The 15,349-nt window shown below is 31.0% G+C and overlaps 1 protein-coding gene across 38 annotated transcripts in view; it reads right to left on the reverse strand.

Moving 5' to 3' along the window:
• The window catches only part of LOC127729369 (ER degradation-enhancing alpha-mannosidase-like protein 3), a 43,572-nt gene that overhangs the window by 20,236 nt on the left and 7,987 nt on the right, over window positions 1–15,349 (reverse strand). For all 38 annotated transcript variants that reach the window (XM_052237189.1, XM_052237185.1, XM_052237177.1 and 35 more), the window contains exons 7-16: window positions 14,155–14,280; window positions 13,794–13,899; window positions 10,903–11,000; window positions 9,124–9,249; window positions 5,776–5,859; window positions 4,744–4,827; window positions 4,045–4,169; window positions 3,339–3,501; window positions 1,055–1,251; window positions 289–427 (exon numbers count right to left, since the gene is read on the reverse strand). In XM_052237189.1, coding sequence (XP_052093149.1) covers window positions 289–427; window positions 1,055–1,251; window positions 3,339–3,501; window positions 4,045–4,169; window positions 4,744–4,827; window positions 5,776–5,859; window positions 9,124–9,249; window positions 10,903–11,000; window positions 13,794–13,899; window positions 14,155–14,280 — 1,248 coding nt within the window. The remainder of the gene's footprint in view (window positions 1–288; window positions 428–1,054; window positions 1,252–3,338; window positions 3,502–4,044; window positions 4,170–4,743; window positions 4,828–5,775; window positions 5,860–9,123; window positions 9,250–10,902; window positions 11,001–13,793; window positions 13,900–14,154; window positions 14,281–15,349) is intronic.

Here is a 15,349-nt window from a genome sequence, read left to right on the forward strand (position 1 = left end):
GTAAAGACCCTTACATCATACATCAGGTTGAGTTCACTTTTATATTGATTTCTTTATTAATTTTTCTACCATACTAATGAGGACTCTGCTCTTTATCAAGGTGTTTTTGGAATGATTAATGTAAATATGTCTCCGTGTTTTAAATATTTTTTGTTTTCTATTTATGTTGATTTAACTGCCATGTTGTTATGTCTCTGTGTAAAATTATTCGTTTTATATTTCAGTGAATATATCATAGCCATTTTAAAGCTGATACAAAAGACAGGATTTGCATGTGACATTTCTTACATCAGCAGCTGAATGGAGAAGTTGGATCCTGCCATCAGCCATTGTAGCTATCCTTATACCCATGTCATGTAATTGTTGTAACTGTGCTTTATTACCAGCTATGAAATCAGCAGCTTTCAGACGTGGACCTGAAGAACAACTATAAAACAAAATACATTAATAAGTAACAATCTAAGAATACTCACAGTATCAAAATGCTTGTCCAAAACCCATTTTAAACTAATGTATTACCCGTTTCCAGATTAAATATCAATCAGTACACCTCCAACAGATTTTGTGTTTAAAGGTTTACATATCTTAATATGTATTTAACAGTAAATTTTTTCTGTTTTTACTTTACAGCACACCATTACTTTTTTGTACTTCTACTTTCACCTTACAGTAAATGTTTACAACTTTATACCTCTGTTTTCACTTTACAGTAAATGTTTACAACTTTATTTCACTTTACAGTAAATGTTTACAACTTTATACCTCTGTTTTCACTTTACAGTAAACGTTTACAACTTTATACCTCTGTTTTCACTTTACAGTAAACGTTTACAACTTTATACCTCTGTTTTCACTTTACAGTAACCGTTTACAACTTTATACCTCTGTTTTCACTTTACAATAAATGTTTACAACTTTATACCTCTGTTTTCACTTTACAGTAAATGTTTACTACTTTACACATTATAGTGAGTGTTAACAACTTCAAAAGTACTTTTCATCAAATCTTTACTGCTGTTGAGCTTTACAGAAATACTTAGTACTGCATATCTACCTTTGTACTGGTACTGATTTGTCCATCCATCCTTTCATTTCTCCTCTAACTTTAGTGGCATAATTCATTAAATTTGTGGCTAAATACTGGGGATTCTGACAAGTATTTTCCACTTTTAAGGCTGATATATCAATAGTAGCTGATAATTCATCTTCATCATAAAGATTTTCTAAACTTTCATAAACCTCCCTTCTGATCTGTTCAATTATAAAACAAAACTATTAGTACAGTGTATAAAAAAATTTGGCTAACATTTAAAAATATTTGTAATCAAATTGTATCCTTACACTAACACCTCAGCCATTACCCTTATTTTATACATGAACAATCTATAACCATTCAACTTTCATATACCTCCCTTCTGATCTGTTCAATTATAAAACAAAACTATTAGTACAGTGTATAAAAAAGTTGGCTAACATTTAAAAGTATTTGTAATCAAATTGTATCCTTATACTAACCCCTCAGACATTAACCTTATTGTATACATGAACAATCTATAACCATAAGATATTTGAACCCATGAAAATATTCATGTCCTACTGTGTAAAACTATCAATATAAGATTGCAATAAACTTTTGCATCTTTAAAGGGTAAATAATCCAAATAAAATTTTGGTAATCTGATAAAATTTAATAATCCAGTTAAAAACAAATAAGCTTATTCATCTCTACAATATTTTAGACAATCTAAACTAGGCCAATTGAATGTTTTATGTATGGCATTTGCATAAAATTGGTATACACAATAAAAAGCTGTTGATGTGTATTTGTTTTTTCAAATTGGAAAAAATCATGTTTGTAAAAGTAATATGTGTGAGGGCTAAGGTAGATAGTACCTTATACACTACACATGTTTAATATTGTGCAGACTGTCTGCAATGTTTCTAATAGGTCAAACCAATGGGGTTCGACACATGCTATGATGGTATATGAAGGTTTTATCAAATAACTGTGCCATGAATGTGTTTCTTTCTATTTTGATTGAGTAGTAAATAAAATGTATGTCTCAATCATTTTTTTACTCTATACTAAATACAACATGTTGCTGGAACAGACGGGGAATTTTCTTTACTAGATTAATTATCCAGAAGATTTTGTGTTTTATATTCACAAAAAGAAATGCACAGGTACTTACAATTTTTTTTCTGCAGAGTTGAAAGGTGTATAATTTGCAAACACAATGATTAAATATAAGCAAAGTAAATATAAAACACCCCTATACAAATGTTAAAAATCGTTAGCAGTGATTGGAAGCAAATTCCAGAATGTCAGAAAGAATGTTGTTATCTCTAGGTAGAACATAGTTGTTTCTGATTTTGGACCAGTTATTATTGAGTAAGCATAATAATAATCTGGCTCAGTCTGTTCGTATAAGATCATTAAATGTAATTCTGCTTGATTTTCTGTCTTCTCTTCAATGGCAACAGAACAATTGAGAAGAGTTGGAATTGTGAGAATTTGCATCTGTTATCTTACACCAAAGCAACAATCAAATGAAACAAACATACAAAATTTGTTATAGTAAAGCAAATTTCTACCTTTATACCTTTCACCTGTTTACTGTGACTGTAAGCTTAAGATGAGCGAGGGGGATGAATGGCACTGTTTCAAGACCCAAACTACCCATAAAATAAAATTTCATTTAACCTATATTTACAAATTCTAAGGAAAATTTTCAACAACCCACAATTTATTGATTTGAGTGCCTCCCATCCCTTTCGTTAATTTTAATTCATATACTGATGTTCAATTTAAAAATCCTTAGTGGGTTCTCCTTAGAATGGAGGAACATTCCAGTATACTGTAAACAATAAACACCACCAGTACAATTTTTGAGTTTGCTTCAGAAAGGAACTGGTAATTCGAGGGTATTTTTCTGTTTTTTCTTTGGAAATACAATATAACAGACCTATTCATGCCTACTTTCAAAATAACACTTTTCACCGTACATCAACATGTTTAAAACACACAAGTCAAGTTTGTAAATAAAAGAGTCGACACACAATTTCAGATCTTCTCTTTTCGTGATATAGATATATAGAAAAAAATTAATGAAAATGCATTAACAGACTTCCAACTTTTAAATTCACTTTTGCAAAACAGAAAAATTTGATGATAATCTAGCATAAAAGATTCTTCAGTAAAATTGGTTCTGATCACAAAATTCTATCAAAATGTTATTTTCTAACCATGAAAATTAATTGCAACTGAAAATAGGTCTATATGCAAAAAATAATGTAGCAAAAATAAAATTGTTTTTAGCACTTAAAAAATGACTTACCTTAGGAACTTTTGCTGTGTAATTATATACAGACAATGATAATGGTAATAGATGAGCTTCTGTTGTAAATAAATAATCATCTACATTTATTATCAGGTCAGATTTCTCCGCAAACAATAAGTACAGGTACTTAAACGTCTCAGCAAATACATAGGAATCCAGTCTGTAATGATATCATCACATTACAGAAATTAATTGACCGTTAATACAATGATTCAGTAAACTTTCACTATGTAGTTAATCAAGACAAATAATGATCTTTAACAAACATCATTTCATTTTAATTCTAATAGCTTACCCCTGATGTAGTCTAAACATTTCATTTTCAATAAAGCAAAAGATAGAGATACAAGAATACAACTATTTTTATCCCTGATATTAAAAAATTTCTGAATTTTATATATTTAGCAATTATAGAGTCCTAATGGACAAGTATCAGGCAGCTAGTATCAGGTATCAAACTGTCATTGAATCACACGTTTGCACAAAGTTTTAAGGTTGGTAAATTAACACAAAAGTTAAAAAGGCCAAAATAACTTCATTCTGAAATGTAACTAGTGTCAGAGTTTTAATTATGAAAACAACTTAAAGATAGATTTAGCTTTGAAATTTTTCTATAAAATTTTATAAATGCAAATAAGAATGAAAAGAGAAAATTCTAGTGCATAATCATTCCTGTTCATATTCTTTGGACAGTTTGACTTACTGATCTTCATGTGCTCCTGAAGTTACATCTTTAATGGCAGCAAATCCACATGGTACTCGTGCATGAGCATCCAAATTCTCCATCATCTTCTTGCCAACTTCTAAATAATGATTATCACCAGTTGCCTGCAAGTTATAAATAATATCAATAATACTGGATGTCTTTTCCTTAGGAAATGCAACTACATGTAATTATGTTAAGCTATGGTTTAAGATCAATACATCCAAATGCCTATGCCAAGGCTTACCAACTTTAATTCAACAATTACCAATTCAGATACAAAATGTATGGTTATTGAGTTCCTACTCTGTATTGATTATGTTAACAATATCTGATTAAAACTTTTAGATGACTGTTTTAAATGTAATGACAGAAGTTTCTGTTGAACTGCTGTACAACGTGTCTTCTAGTGCTGATTTACATTTGTTTGTCCATTATGCAGATTGTATCAGATGTAAATATTTCATGAACTTATGTTGTTGGATTGCTGTTTCATGGACATTTACCCAACATGAGCTTTGTTCAATTTTTCTGTTGTCAACCACTGATTATTCAAGAATTTTTGCAACATTCTTAATTTTTTTACAGAAATGTCTACTCTCAACATTACAATATATACTTAATGATGCTAAAATACATTGTTTAAGAGATGAATTTACTCTGATTAACTTTTTAGTTAAATTCTATCAAAGATCTTACCTTATACAGGAAATAAGTAGATTCTATTAGTTCTGGTCTCAGTGGATGATTTCCCCAGTGTACTCTAAAGTCAGATGTGAATCCCTGTAACAAAATAGATCATTATTTATTGATAGCTAGACATTTGCACAAAAAGTGAACATAAAAATAAGAAGATTTGGTATAATTGCCAATTAGACAACTCTCCACAAGGGACCAAATGACATAGAAGGTAACAATTTTAAGTCACTCTACAGCCTTCAACAATGAGCATAACCCATACCGTTTTGAGAAAAATAGTGGAATATTTTTTTTACCAAATTCCAGAATATTTGTGTAAGCTACTCTGATACTCGTTAAAATTTCCACTGTATTTGACATACTGTGTCATGTGTAACTAAACATTTGATCTATGTCACAGTTCATAAAATTCTATTGAAATTAGTCCTTCTGAATCAATTGTGTTATAATAATCATGTAATATTTAACAATTCTTTATGCCCCACCTACGAAAGTAGAGGGGCATTATGTTTTTTGGTCTGTGCATCCGTTCGTTAGTCCGTCCGTCAGTCTGTCCCTCTTCAGGTTAAAGTTTTTGGTCAAGGTAGTTTTTGATGAATTTGAAGTCCAATCAACTTGAAACTTAGTACAAATGTTCCCTATAATATGATCTTTCTAATTTTAATGCCAAATTAGAGTTTTGACCCCAATTTTACGGTCCACTGAACATAGAAAATGATAGTGTGAGTTGGGCATTCATGTACTATGGACACATTCTTGTTGTAAAAATAATTTGACAAGTTAATAGATGTTGTTTCTGTTTATTTAGTAACTTTTTTATAGTTTGGGTCAAAGTTTGTAACTTAGATTTTTTCGTTTCTGTGTCAACTTCCATTTTGCGAAATATTAAAAATAAAAATATAATTAAATCTGAAATTCTAACTACTGCTTTGCTATTAAGCCTGTTTAAAATATTAGATATACAATGAAACATAATATTTAAATCAATTATGACTCATTTAAATTGTAAACCCCCAAAATGATTAAATTTACCTCTGGTAAAAAATTATGTTTCTGCATAACTTGATATAACATCTGATGTGTCTGTATTGCAGGTCTTATATCACCCTTTAAAACCTAGAGCAAAATAAAACATAACTTGATATAACATCTGATGTGTCTGCATTTCTTAATTTCTTTATATTTCATTAAAAAGTTAAAAAGTTTATTAAGGTCTTTCCTTTCTTAATGGAAAGACCTTACTGTATTTCGTTTGTTTATTATTATTATTATTCTTTTTCCTCGTCCGATTTCAAAGTCAAAAGTCAAAAAAAGTACGCGACAGATCCAAATGATCTTTGGTATTAAGTATCGGGTTAATAAAATCTATCTTGTATTAGGGGCACCAAAGTGTACTATTTACTTTATAGGAGTTATCTCCCCAATTACAAAAACCATTGTTATCGCTACTCTTCATAAACTATAAGAGTTAGCGGCAAATGGTTTTTTTAAAAATGTTCCTTGTCACATGTCGCAACTTTAAATAATTTCAACCGAAGCGATCCAGTGACTTCTTATAGGAGTTATTACCCCTTGAATATTTTACTTTTCAATATGCATATGAATCTCATGAACCGCAAGTTGTAAAGACCTAGGGTATTTTGATTTGAGATCATTGGACCATAACTTGAAAATATAGGTCAAGGTCAAAGGTCAAGGTCATGTAAAAAAGGCAAATTGTGTGTTTTTGGCACTATTTAAAGAGTTTTATGTGTGGTTTAGTGCTTTTGTAGGTTGACATTGACCTTTAACCTTACTACTTGTTAAGTGATCTCTCAAAAGATAAATCCCATGTGTTTAGATATAGTATTTAGGCTTTCTATTCCGTCTTTGCGTGATCAAAGTGGATCCGGTCTCTGTGTTAACCAACCAACCAACCAGCCAACCAACCAACCAACCAACCAACCAATCAATCAATCAATCAATCAGTCAGTCAGTCAGTCAATCATTGCATGCATGTTTCTGTCTCGTGTGTTTAATATGGGGACCAAGATCTTATTTGTTTCTATTTCGATTGTTTAAAGAGACCACATCCCACGTGTTTAATTAATTGATCAATCAATCAATCAATCAATCAATCAATCAATCAATCAATCAATCAATCAATCAACCAACCAACCAACCAACCAACCAACCAACCAACCATTCAATCAATCATTGCATGCATACATGGTTCCGTCTCATGTGTTTAATATGGGGTCCAAGATCTCATTTTTTTTTTTTTTTTTTTTCGCTTGTTTCAAGAGACCACCATATCCCACATGTTAAATTTATTAACCAACCAACCAACCAACCAATCAATAAACCAACAAACCAATCAACCAATCAATCATTCATTCATTGTATGCATGTTTCCGTCTTATGTGTTTAACACGGGGTCCAAGATCTCCTTTGTTTCTTTTTCGCTTGTTTCAAGAGACCCTATCCCACGTGTTTAATTATTCAACTAATCAATCAATCAACCAACCAACCAACCAATAAATAAACAAACCAACCAACCAACCAACCAACCAATCAATCATTCATTGTATGCATGTTTCCGTCTCATGTGTGTAATATTGTATTTACATCTCTTCTGAAGAAAAAAAAATCCACATGCTTGTTATCAGATGTTCTGGGAAACTACATGTCCAATTGACCTTAAAAACTGCAGTCAGAAGGGTATACACGTATTACATCTTCATAAAAGAACGTGGTGCAGATATCTCTCAAGAATTTTCCTAGAGAAAAGAAATTGCAATGCCGTAAAATTCGCTTGCTAGTTCCGTAAATCTCAGTGAAATCCTACAATAAAATGTCCGCTCCTAGATTGAAATACAAATCTGTGTTACAAACTGCTGCTGAAAAATGTACATTGTATGAAAACAATCGATAAACGTGTTTTAAAGTTACACAGGATCAATTAAATCCAAAGCATGCACTGCTCGTGAACTGTGATCGAAATGTCAATTACCTACAATGACAAAAGAAATACATTGTGTGTATTCCGTCGCTATACATGTTGTCTGTCCAACGTCCCCACCTAAAAAGAAATAAAAATACTAAGTTTTCGCTATTATAAAGCTTCGTCACGTGACGCCACAATCTGGCGCGAGACAAAGACGCGCGCGGGACCTAAAATAGAATAAAAACTTTCCAAACTAAATATAGAAACTTAACCAACACACTAATATGGACCTTTCAAAGAAAGAAACAAACAAACAAACACACAAACAAACATACACATATATCAATCAATCAATCATGTTTCAGAAGGGGAAAGACCGTTTACAATTGCTTTTTTAAGCAATTGATTTATATTTATACATGCATTTCTGCCAAAAAATCTGGTCTTATATCACCTTTTAAAACCTATAGCAAAATAAAACATATCTTGATATAACATCTGATATGTCTGTATTTCTGGTCTTATATCACCCATTAAAACCTAAAGCAAAATAAAACATAACTTGATATAACATCTGATGTGTCTGCATTTCTTAATTTCTTTATATTTCGTTAAAAAGTTTATTATACATGCATTTCTGCCAAAAAATCTGGTCTTATATCACCTTTTAAAACCTATAGCAAAATAAAACATATCTTGATATAACACCTGTGTCTGTATTTCTGGTTTTATATCACCCTTGCAAACCTATAGCAAAATAATCATGTCTTATTGTTAAAAGATCTATAGCAAAAAAAAATTAGTATGCGTTCTGTTCAAAAATGTTAAAAACAGACATTTAAAATATCACAGAAATGTTGTTGCCAAGGACTCTGGTAGTCAACCATGGAATTGACTTCATACAGCATTTAAACAAAAGTGGTATTACTTTTTATTTTGCAATAAAATAATTCATGGTATGTTCCATAATGAAATATTCCTTTATCAACTTACACTGAAAACTTTCTATTACATTTTGTGCCCAACATATATGTCATATACTTGTAAATAGAATTGTTCTGATGCAACACAAGGTCTTGTTAGTTTTTAACATACAACCTATCGATATTGAATTCTACTTTTTTATTAACTTTAAATATTTATAGGCATCTTGTCTATACATTTAGCATTACCACTCTCAAATGAGAGTAACATTTTCATGAAAATATGCCTACAGATGATGTCCTATAACCCATGAGCTGTCATAAATCATTTCTTATCTGAAGTCAATTCCTTCAAACATCAAAGTTTTTCCTCATCTACTTAAGGATTGACATATTCTATTTGCTAAATGCTTAAAAATTAACCTTACAGGTCAAATCATTATGGTTAAACAACTGCAAAATATAAAAAAATATTTTAAAAACACCAAAGTATTCATATATATAATAAGTTGTGTAAGAAAATATACAAACCTGAAGCCCTGGCCAGAAAGCCAGTAAGGAATCCATAAAATGTCTAGATAAAGCTTCTGGTTTATGCATATGTACATCAACCAATAGTGGACCTTGGCTTATATATTTCATGACTGCCGAATAATGCTGTCAAATAAAGAATATAAAAGCATTAAATAAAGAAAGTACAATTAATCATAAAAGGTAAATATGCTGATTTGTGAAATTTTGCAATCAGCCAGATCACGCAGACCTGTAAAAGAAAATGTGAAAAAGTACAACTGTATAGAATGCACATAAAATTATTAAATTAGACTTTAATTTGCCCTTTTTCAAACTTGTCTTATGAATTTTGTTAAAAAAAAAAGATATGCGATAGCCAGTGAAATGTCAATTTCATTGATGTAACATTCAAATGTAGTCACCAAATTCATTTTTGCTATATAAATCATTTGAGTGTCTTTGTCATATTTTTGTACATATGAAAATTAACATTTTGATGAACAATGATGACAATATTTTTGTACATACGAAAATTAACATTTTGATGAACAATGACAACGCAGTCACAATGTCACCCTTTAACTTTTCCCTTTCACCATTTTTTTAAAATATGTGCAAATGTTTTAAATATTTATACCAATAAAATGAATAAGATGACCCCTACACAATTTGTATCAATAAAGGAGAAATTTACGTGGCAATAACATATCATTTTCAGAGAAAAGTTGTAGTACAGGGCTTTGAGAAATAACATTTCAATAGTCGAAATAAGAGAACTTTTACGTGTTTTTAATACATTTTACAGATATCTAAATTTGCAATATCTCAGAAAGTATTAAAGTTTTATAGATTGTCTGAATATGTTATGCAGTTTCTCATGCTCTAGTTGCTTGCAAAATTTCATAAAAATCTGTAAAATCTTTCATTTAAATACAGAGTACCTTGCTAACAGACTTAAAAATATAACATAAAAGGGAATTTTTTCTTTTATCTTTACTTTTTAACCATTAATAAATGAATTATGATAGCAAAATGTGCTAAATTAAAAGTATTTTATGTGTATGTTACATTTTTGTAATTTTGTTTTTGAAAATGGATTGATATTATACAAATGAATGTTTACATGTTCCAGAAAAAAAGATAAAAATTTTTTTTTAAATCTGATGTCACAAAAAACTTTATATAACAAGAAATCACATGTTGTTATGCTAAGCATACCCCTATAGATTCAAAGTATCAGAAAACTGGAAGAAGATGTCTGACAGTCCAAAAGGGTACCACATGTTAAAAGTGATCATTGCCAAGCTGCTGGACAAATATGAAGTCATCCTGTTCAGTAGTACTGGTAAAAGTATGGCAAAGAAAACTACATTCTACATATTGAAAAATTGAAAATATCAGCAAACAGGTAGCAGGAGTTTGACAGATTCGATGATAAGTGCTTACAGGTTACAACTCTTCACTGTCAAGCTGCTGAAAAAATATGAAGTCATTCTGTTCATTAGTACCTGAGAAAAAAGTGTTGAAATATTTATTGTACAAACAGACAGATGAACAGACAAACAAGGTGAATGCCATTTAGCCCACTCCTAAAGTAGGGATATCATAATATCTATCTAAATACATAAATATATATACAACATTTCTTTCACAGCTCAAATGACAAACTTATCATCTGAATTTAAACCAAATGACTTCAATATAATGTTACATATATAATGTAGTTTGTGCAAATACAACAAGCACATACATTTATCAAACACAATTTGTATCATAATTTATAACAGGCGATCATACCTTGTTAAATCTATCTAAATATTCATCATCACCAAGTAATATGTAGGCCTTTAATACATATTCATAGTAGGAGTCAATTCCAGCACCAACGCCGCTTTCTGTAAGAAACAAGGAAAATTTCAGTAGATAGGCAATTAAAGCATTTAGCCTAAATGATAAAGATTGGTAACAAATGATTTTTTGTTATTTCTGTAAAAACTAGATTTAAATCATACATTTATAACTGTCAAAAAACAACCCTTAAACTCACCTAAACCATACCGACACACAGTCATCACTATGTATATAAATCCATTTTAACAGTAAGATACCTAATCAAGTCACCATTATGTAAACAAATTAGTCCTAATACAGTATTCAAAGTGGGTTTTGCTTTCTTATTTGTAAGTTTCAGTTTTACTACTTTTTTCAGGTTTGTCAATTGAAAAGCCATGTATTCATAGCATGTAAATAAAATGCGATATTGGTCTGTATCTCAATCTTAATCTTGTTTTTCTTTTTATTGATTGGCCTCTCCTTTTTTCTGTTCTCTGCATTGTTTCTTTATACAGTTGAATGTAATATTGAAAGCAAATTTGAGACTATAAGCAACATACTTACAAAAATACAGTAAAATAAAATTTTTACAAATGAAATTAGACACCAAACTCTCTTAACTCAGTCACTATAATGTTTGTTACCAATATGATTTCTAACTTCCCTTAGTACCATTAAATTTGGTAAACTTGGAAATTTTCGTGCACAGGTCACAATAAAATGCTCCGCAGGGCGCAGCTTGATACGACCGCAGAGGTCGAACCCTGAACAGTTGGGGCAAGTATGGACACAACATTCAAGCTTGATACAGCTCTGAATTTGGATTGTGATTAAATAATTGACACAGCATAGGTTTCTGACACAGAATGAATGTGGTCTAAGAACTTAAAAATTTTAAATTGGACATTCACCTATTATGGTCCAATATCCAAAATCTAAATACATGGTTAGATTCAGCATATCAAAGAACCCCAAGAATTCAATTTTTGATGAAATCAAACAAAGTTTAATTTTGGACCCTTTTGACCTCAATGTGGACAAAGTTGATAACGGGGCCCAAAAATCAAAATACATGGTTAGATTCAGCATATCAAAGAACCCCATATATTCAATTTTTGTTGAAATCAAACAAAGTTTAATTTTGGACCCCGATTTGGACCAACTTGAAAACTGGGCCCATAATCAAAAATCTAAATACATGTTTAGATTCAGCATATCAAAGAACCCTAAAAATTCAATTTTTGTTAAAATCAAACGAAGTTTAATTTTGGACCCTTTGGACCTTAATGTAGACCAATTTGAAAACGGAACCAAAAATTAAGAATCTAAATACATGGTTAGATTCGGCATATCAAAGAACCCCAATAATTCAATTTTTGATGAAATCAAACAAAGTTAAATTTTGGACCCTTTGGACCTCAACGTGGACCAATTAAAAAAAAAGGCCCAAAATCCAAAAACTTAATACACGGTTAGATTCAGCATATTAAAGAACCCCAAGAATTCAAGAATAAAACCCCATTGAAATTGATCAAGAAATAAGCAATTTATACTAAGTATCTTCTTTTGCACAATACTGTGCAATTGAATATTTCTTGCTATTGCACAATACTGTACAATTGACAATTTCTTGCTATTGCGCAATATTGTGCTATTGGATATTTCTTGCTATTGCGCAATACTGTGCAATTGAAGATTTCTTGCTATTGCGCAATACTGTGCAATTGAAGATTTCTTGCTATTGTGCAATACTGTGCAATTGAAAATTTCTTGCTATTGCACAATACTTATTATATAATAATTTACACATCCTGTTTGGTGTGTATCTCCTACCATATCATTATTATTTGCTTTTAAATATTAATCAGAAATAACCAACTTAAAATGGAAAATTTTAAAAGAAAAATAAAAGATAAAAAGAAAAAAAAAGAAAAAAAAAAAATCCCCCCCCCAAATTTTTTGAACCCCCTTATGATTCATCACCCCCAAACTCAATCCCAGCCTTCCCTTTGTGGTATGGTACCTTGCAGTACAATTTCAGAGAGATCCATACACTTGAACACAAGTTATTGTCTGGAAACTAGAAAAATACTTATTTTTGGCCCCTTTTTGGCCCCCAATTCCTAAACGTTTAGGGCAATTACCCCCAAACTCAATTCCAGCTTTTCCTTTGTGATATGGAACCTTGTAGTACAATTTCAGAAATATCCAAACACTTACACACAAGTTATTGTCATGAAACTAGAAAAATGCTTGTTTTTTGCCCCTTTTTTGGCCCCTAATTCCTAAAATTTTGAGGCAATTACCCCCAAAATCAATTACAGCCTTCCCTTTGTGATATGGAACCTTGTGGTACAATGTCAGAGAGATCCATACACTTACACACAAGTTATTGTCTGGAAGTTACAAAAATGCTTATTTTTGGCCCCTTTTTGGCCCCTAATTCCTTAACTGTTGGTACCATAACCCCCAAAATCAATCCCAACCTTCCTTTCGTGGTATTGAACCTTATGGTAAAATTTCATGGAGATCCATTCACTTAAACTAAAGTTAGAGTGCGAAAACCAATGTGTCTTCAGACGACGCCAGACGACGACGATGCCAACGTCATACCAATATACGACCAAAAATTTTTTAATTTTTGCGGTCGTATAAAAACTAATCATCTATAATGTGCAAAACAACATTGCCTATGACATTGGATTATATAAAGTAATAATACTGTTCCAAGGATAAACTTATTATTATTGCCGGAAATTAACCCCCCCCCCTAACGAAAGGTTTATGCATTGAAATAAAAAAATAACAGCCAGCAAAAAATATACACATGAACAGTATTAGTATTATGGACTTACCTCTCCTAACCCAGTCCCCATTATGTATATTAATGACTGTCCCAACAAGATCACTGCTTCTGTGCCTTTGTTCCCACAAATAATCCATGGCTTTATGTGCTTTCTCCTACAGAGGTAAGATATGGTGACTTTAAAGATAATATTTTTTCACTTTTTTTTCATTCATTATTTGTTCCTCCAATCAAATCTAGTTCTATGTTTCAAGTTTTTTTGTGTGTGTTAAGAATTTAAGATTTGTGTGTTTTATGATTTTTCTGCCTTAATTTATCAATATTAAGAATTATCCAAGTATTGCAATATATTCATCTCCTTAGACTCATTTCATTGCAAATTATTTAAGAGAAAAAAAATTATACGCTACCTCAAAAATTGATTCTCCTGTTAGTCGACTCAATGCAGCAAATTCTAAAACCATGGTTCCAGCACATGCTGTACAAGTATCTTTATATTTATTAATCATATCTCTGATACCATGCCGTAAATTTACCTAAATCATAAAAAAAACTTTGTGTACTGTCTATATCTGCTGCAATGGCAAGATGACATAGAGACATTTAGACCTTTTTAAAGATCTTTAATTTTGATTTCATAAAACTGTATCAATTATCAAAAAATGTAAAAAAAAAAACATATCTCAGTCTAAGTTAAATGTGGATTGTGTCCACATGTGGACACAGGTGATGACCCTGCTTGTAAATTATATAGTTATAAAGGGACATAACTGAAGAACAGTAAAAGTGACGCTACCCAAATTTGAACTTGATCTGAGTTTTGTGGTAATAAGCATTGTGTGTAAGTCTCATAACATTTGGTTGAGGCTAACTTAAGTAGAGAACAGAAACGAAAAATTCAGCAATTTTTCTATTTGTAAACCAGGGCTTCCAAAATTATTTTTAGCCAGCCGGACATTTTATATATTATCCCGATTTTAATCCCTTAAGACTAAATAAACAAAAGGCAATTATGGTATTCAGTTGCTGAGTTGGCCATCCCAATGGCAATGATTGACATTAAAAAAAAACGATATCAAACTTTCTTTGATTCAAATTCAAAGTTCTGACGTAAACTGTACAATTGGCAGTGCATCATTCAGAGTGTGCAACATCAGCGTACTTATATCTGCCTTAGACTCTTTATTTGTGCAAAATAACGTTGTCAAAAACTTTGAATTCGTTAAAATCTTATACCGGATGTTATCTTGACAATGGTAAAACATGGACCAGAGACGGATACGTAAATTCTGTGTACGTTTGCAAAGCATGAATGAGTGTACGTAGCTCTTTCTACGTTATTTCTTCAAGAAAATATTCGAAATAAGCGTGAGATAAAGGTATCAATGACAATTTAAGCATTTATTGAAGAAATTAGGATGCATAATTAAATTTCACACCTGCGCACATGCACACACGTGTACTAGTTCAAACAGAGACATGTCTCTGGTTCAAACAACGTGGTTATGACGATTTTTCATTTTCACCTTTTTAATTTTTTCATCAAATCATATTTGTAAACGTATTTCTGATAATTTAAATCTTTTTGACTAAATTAATTAGATG

The sequence above is a fragment of the Mytilus californianus genome, unplaced genomic scaffold (assembly GCF_021869535.1).
Source record: "Mytilus californianus isolate M0D057914Y unplaced genomic scaffold, xbMytCali1.0.p SCAF_2, whole genome shotgun sequence".
NCBI classification, from domain to species: domain Eukaryota; kingdom Metazoa; phylum Mollusca; class Bivalvia; order Mytilida; family Mytilidae; genus Mytilus; species Mytilus californianus.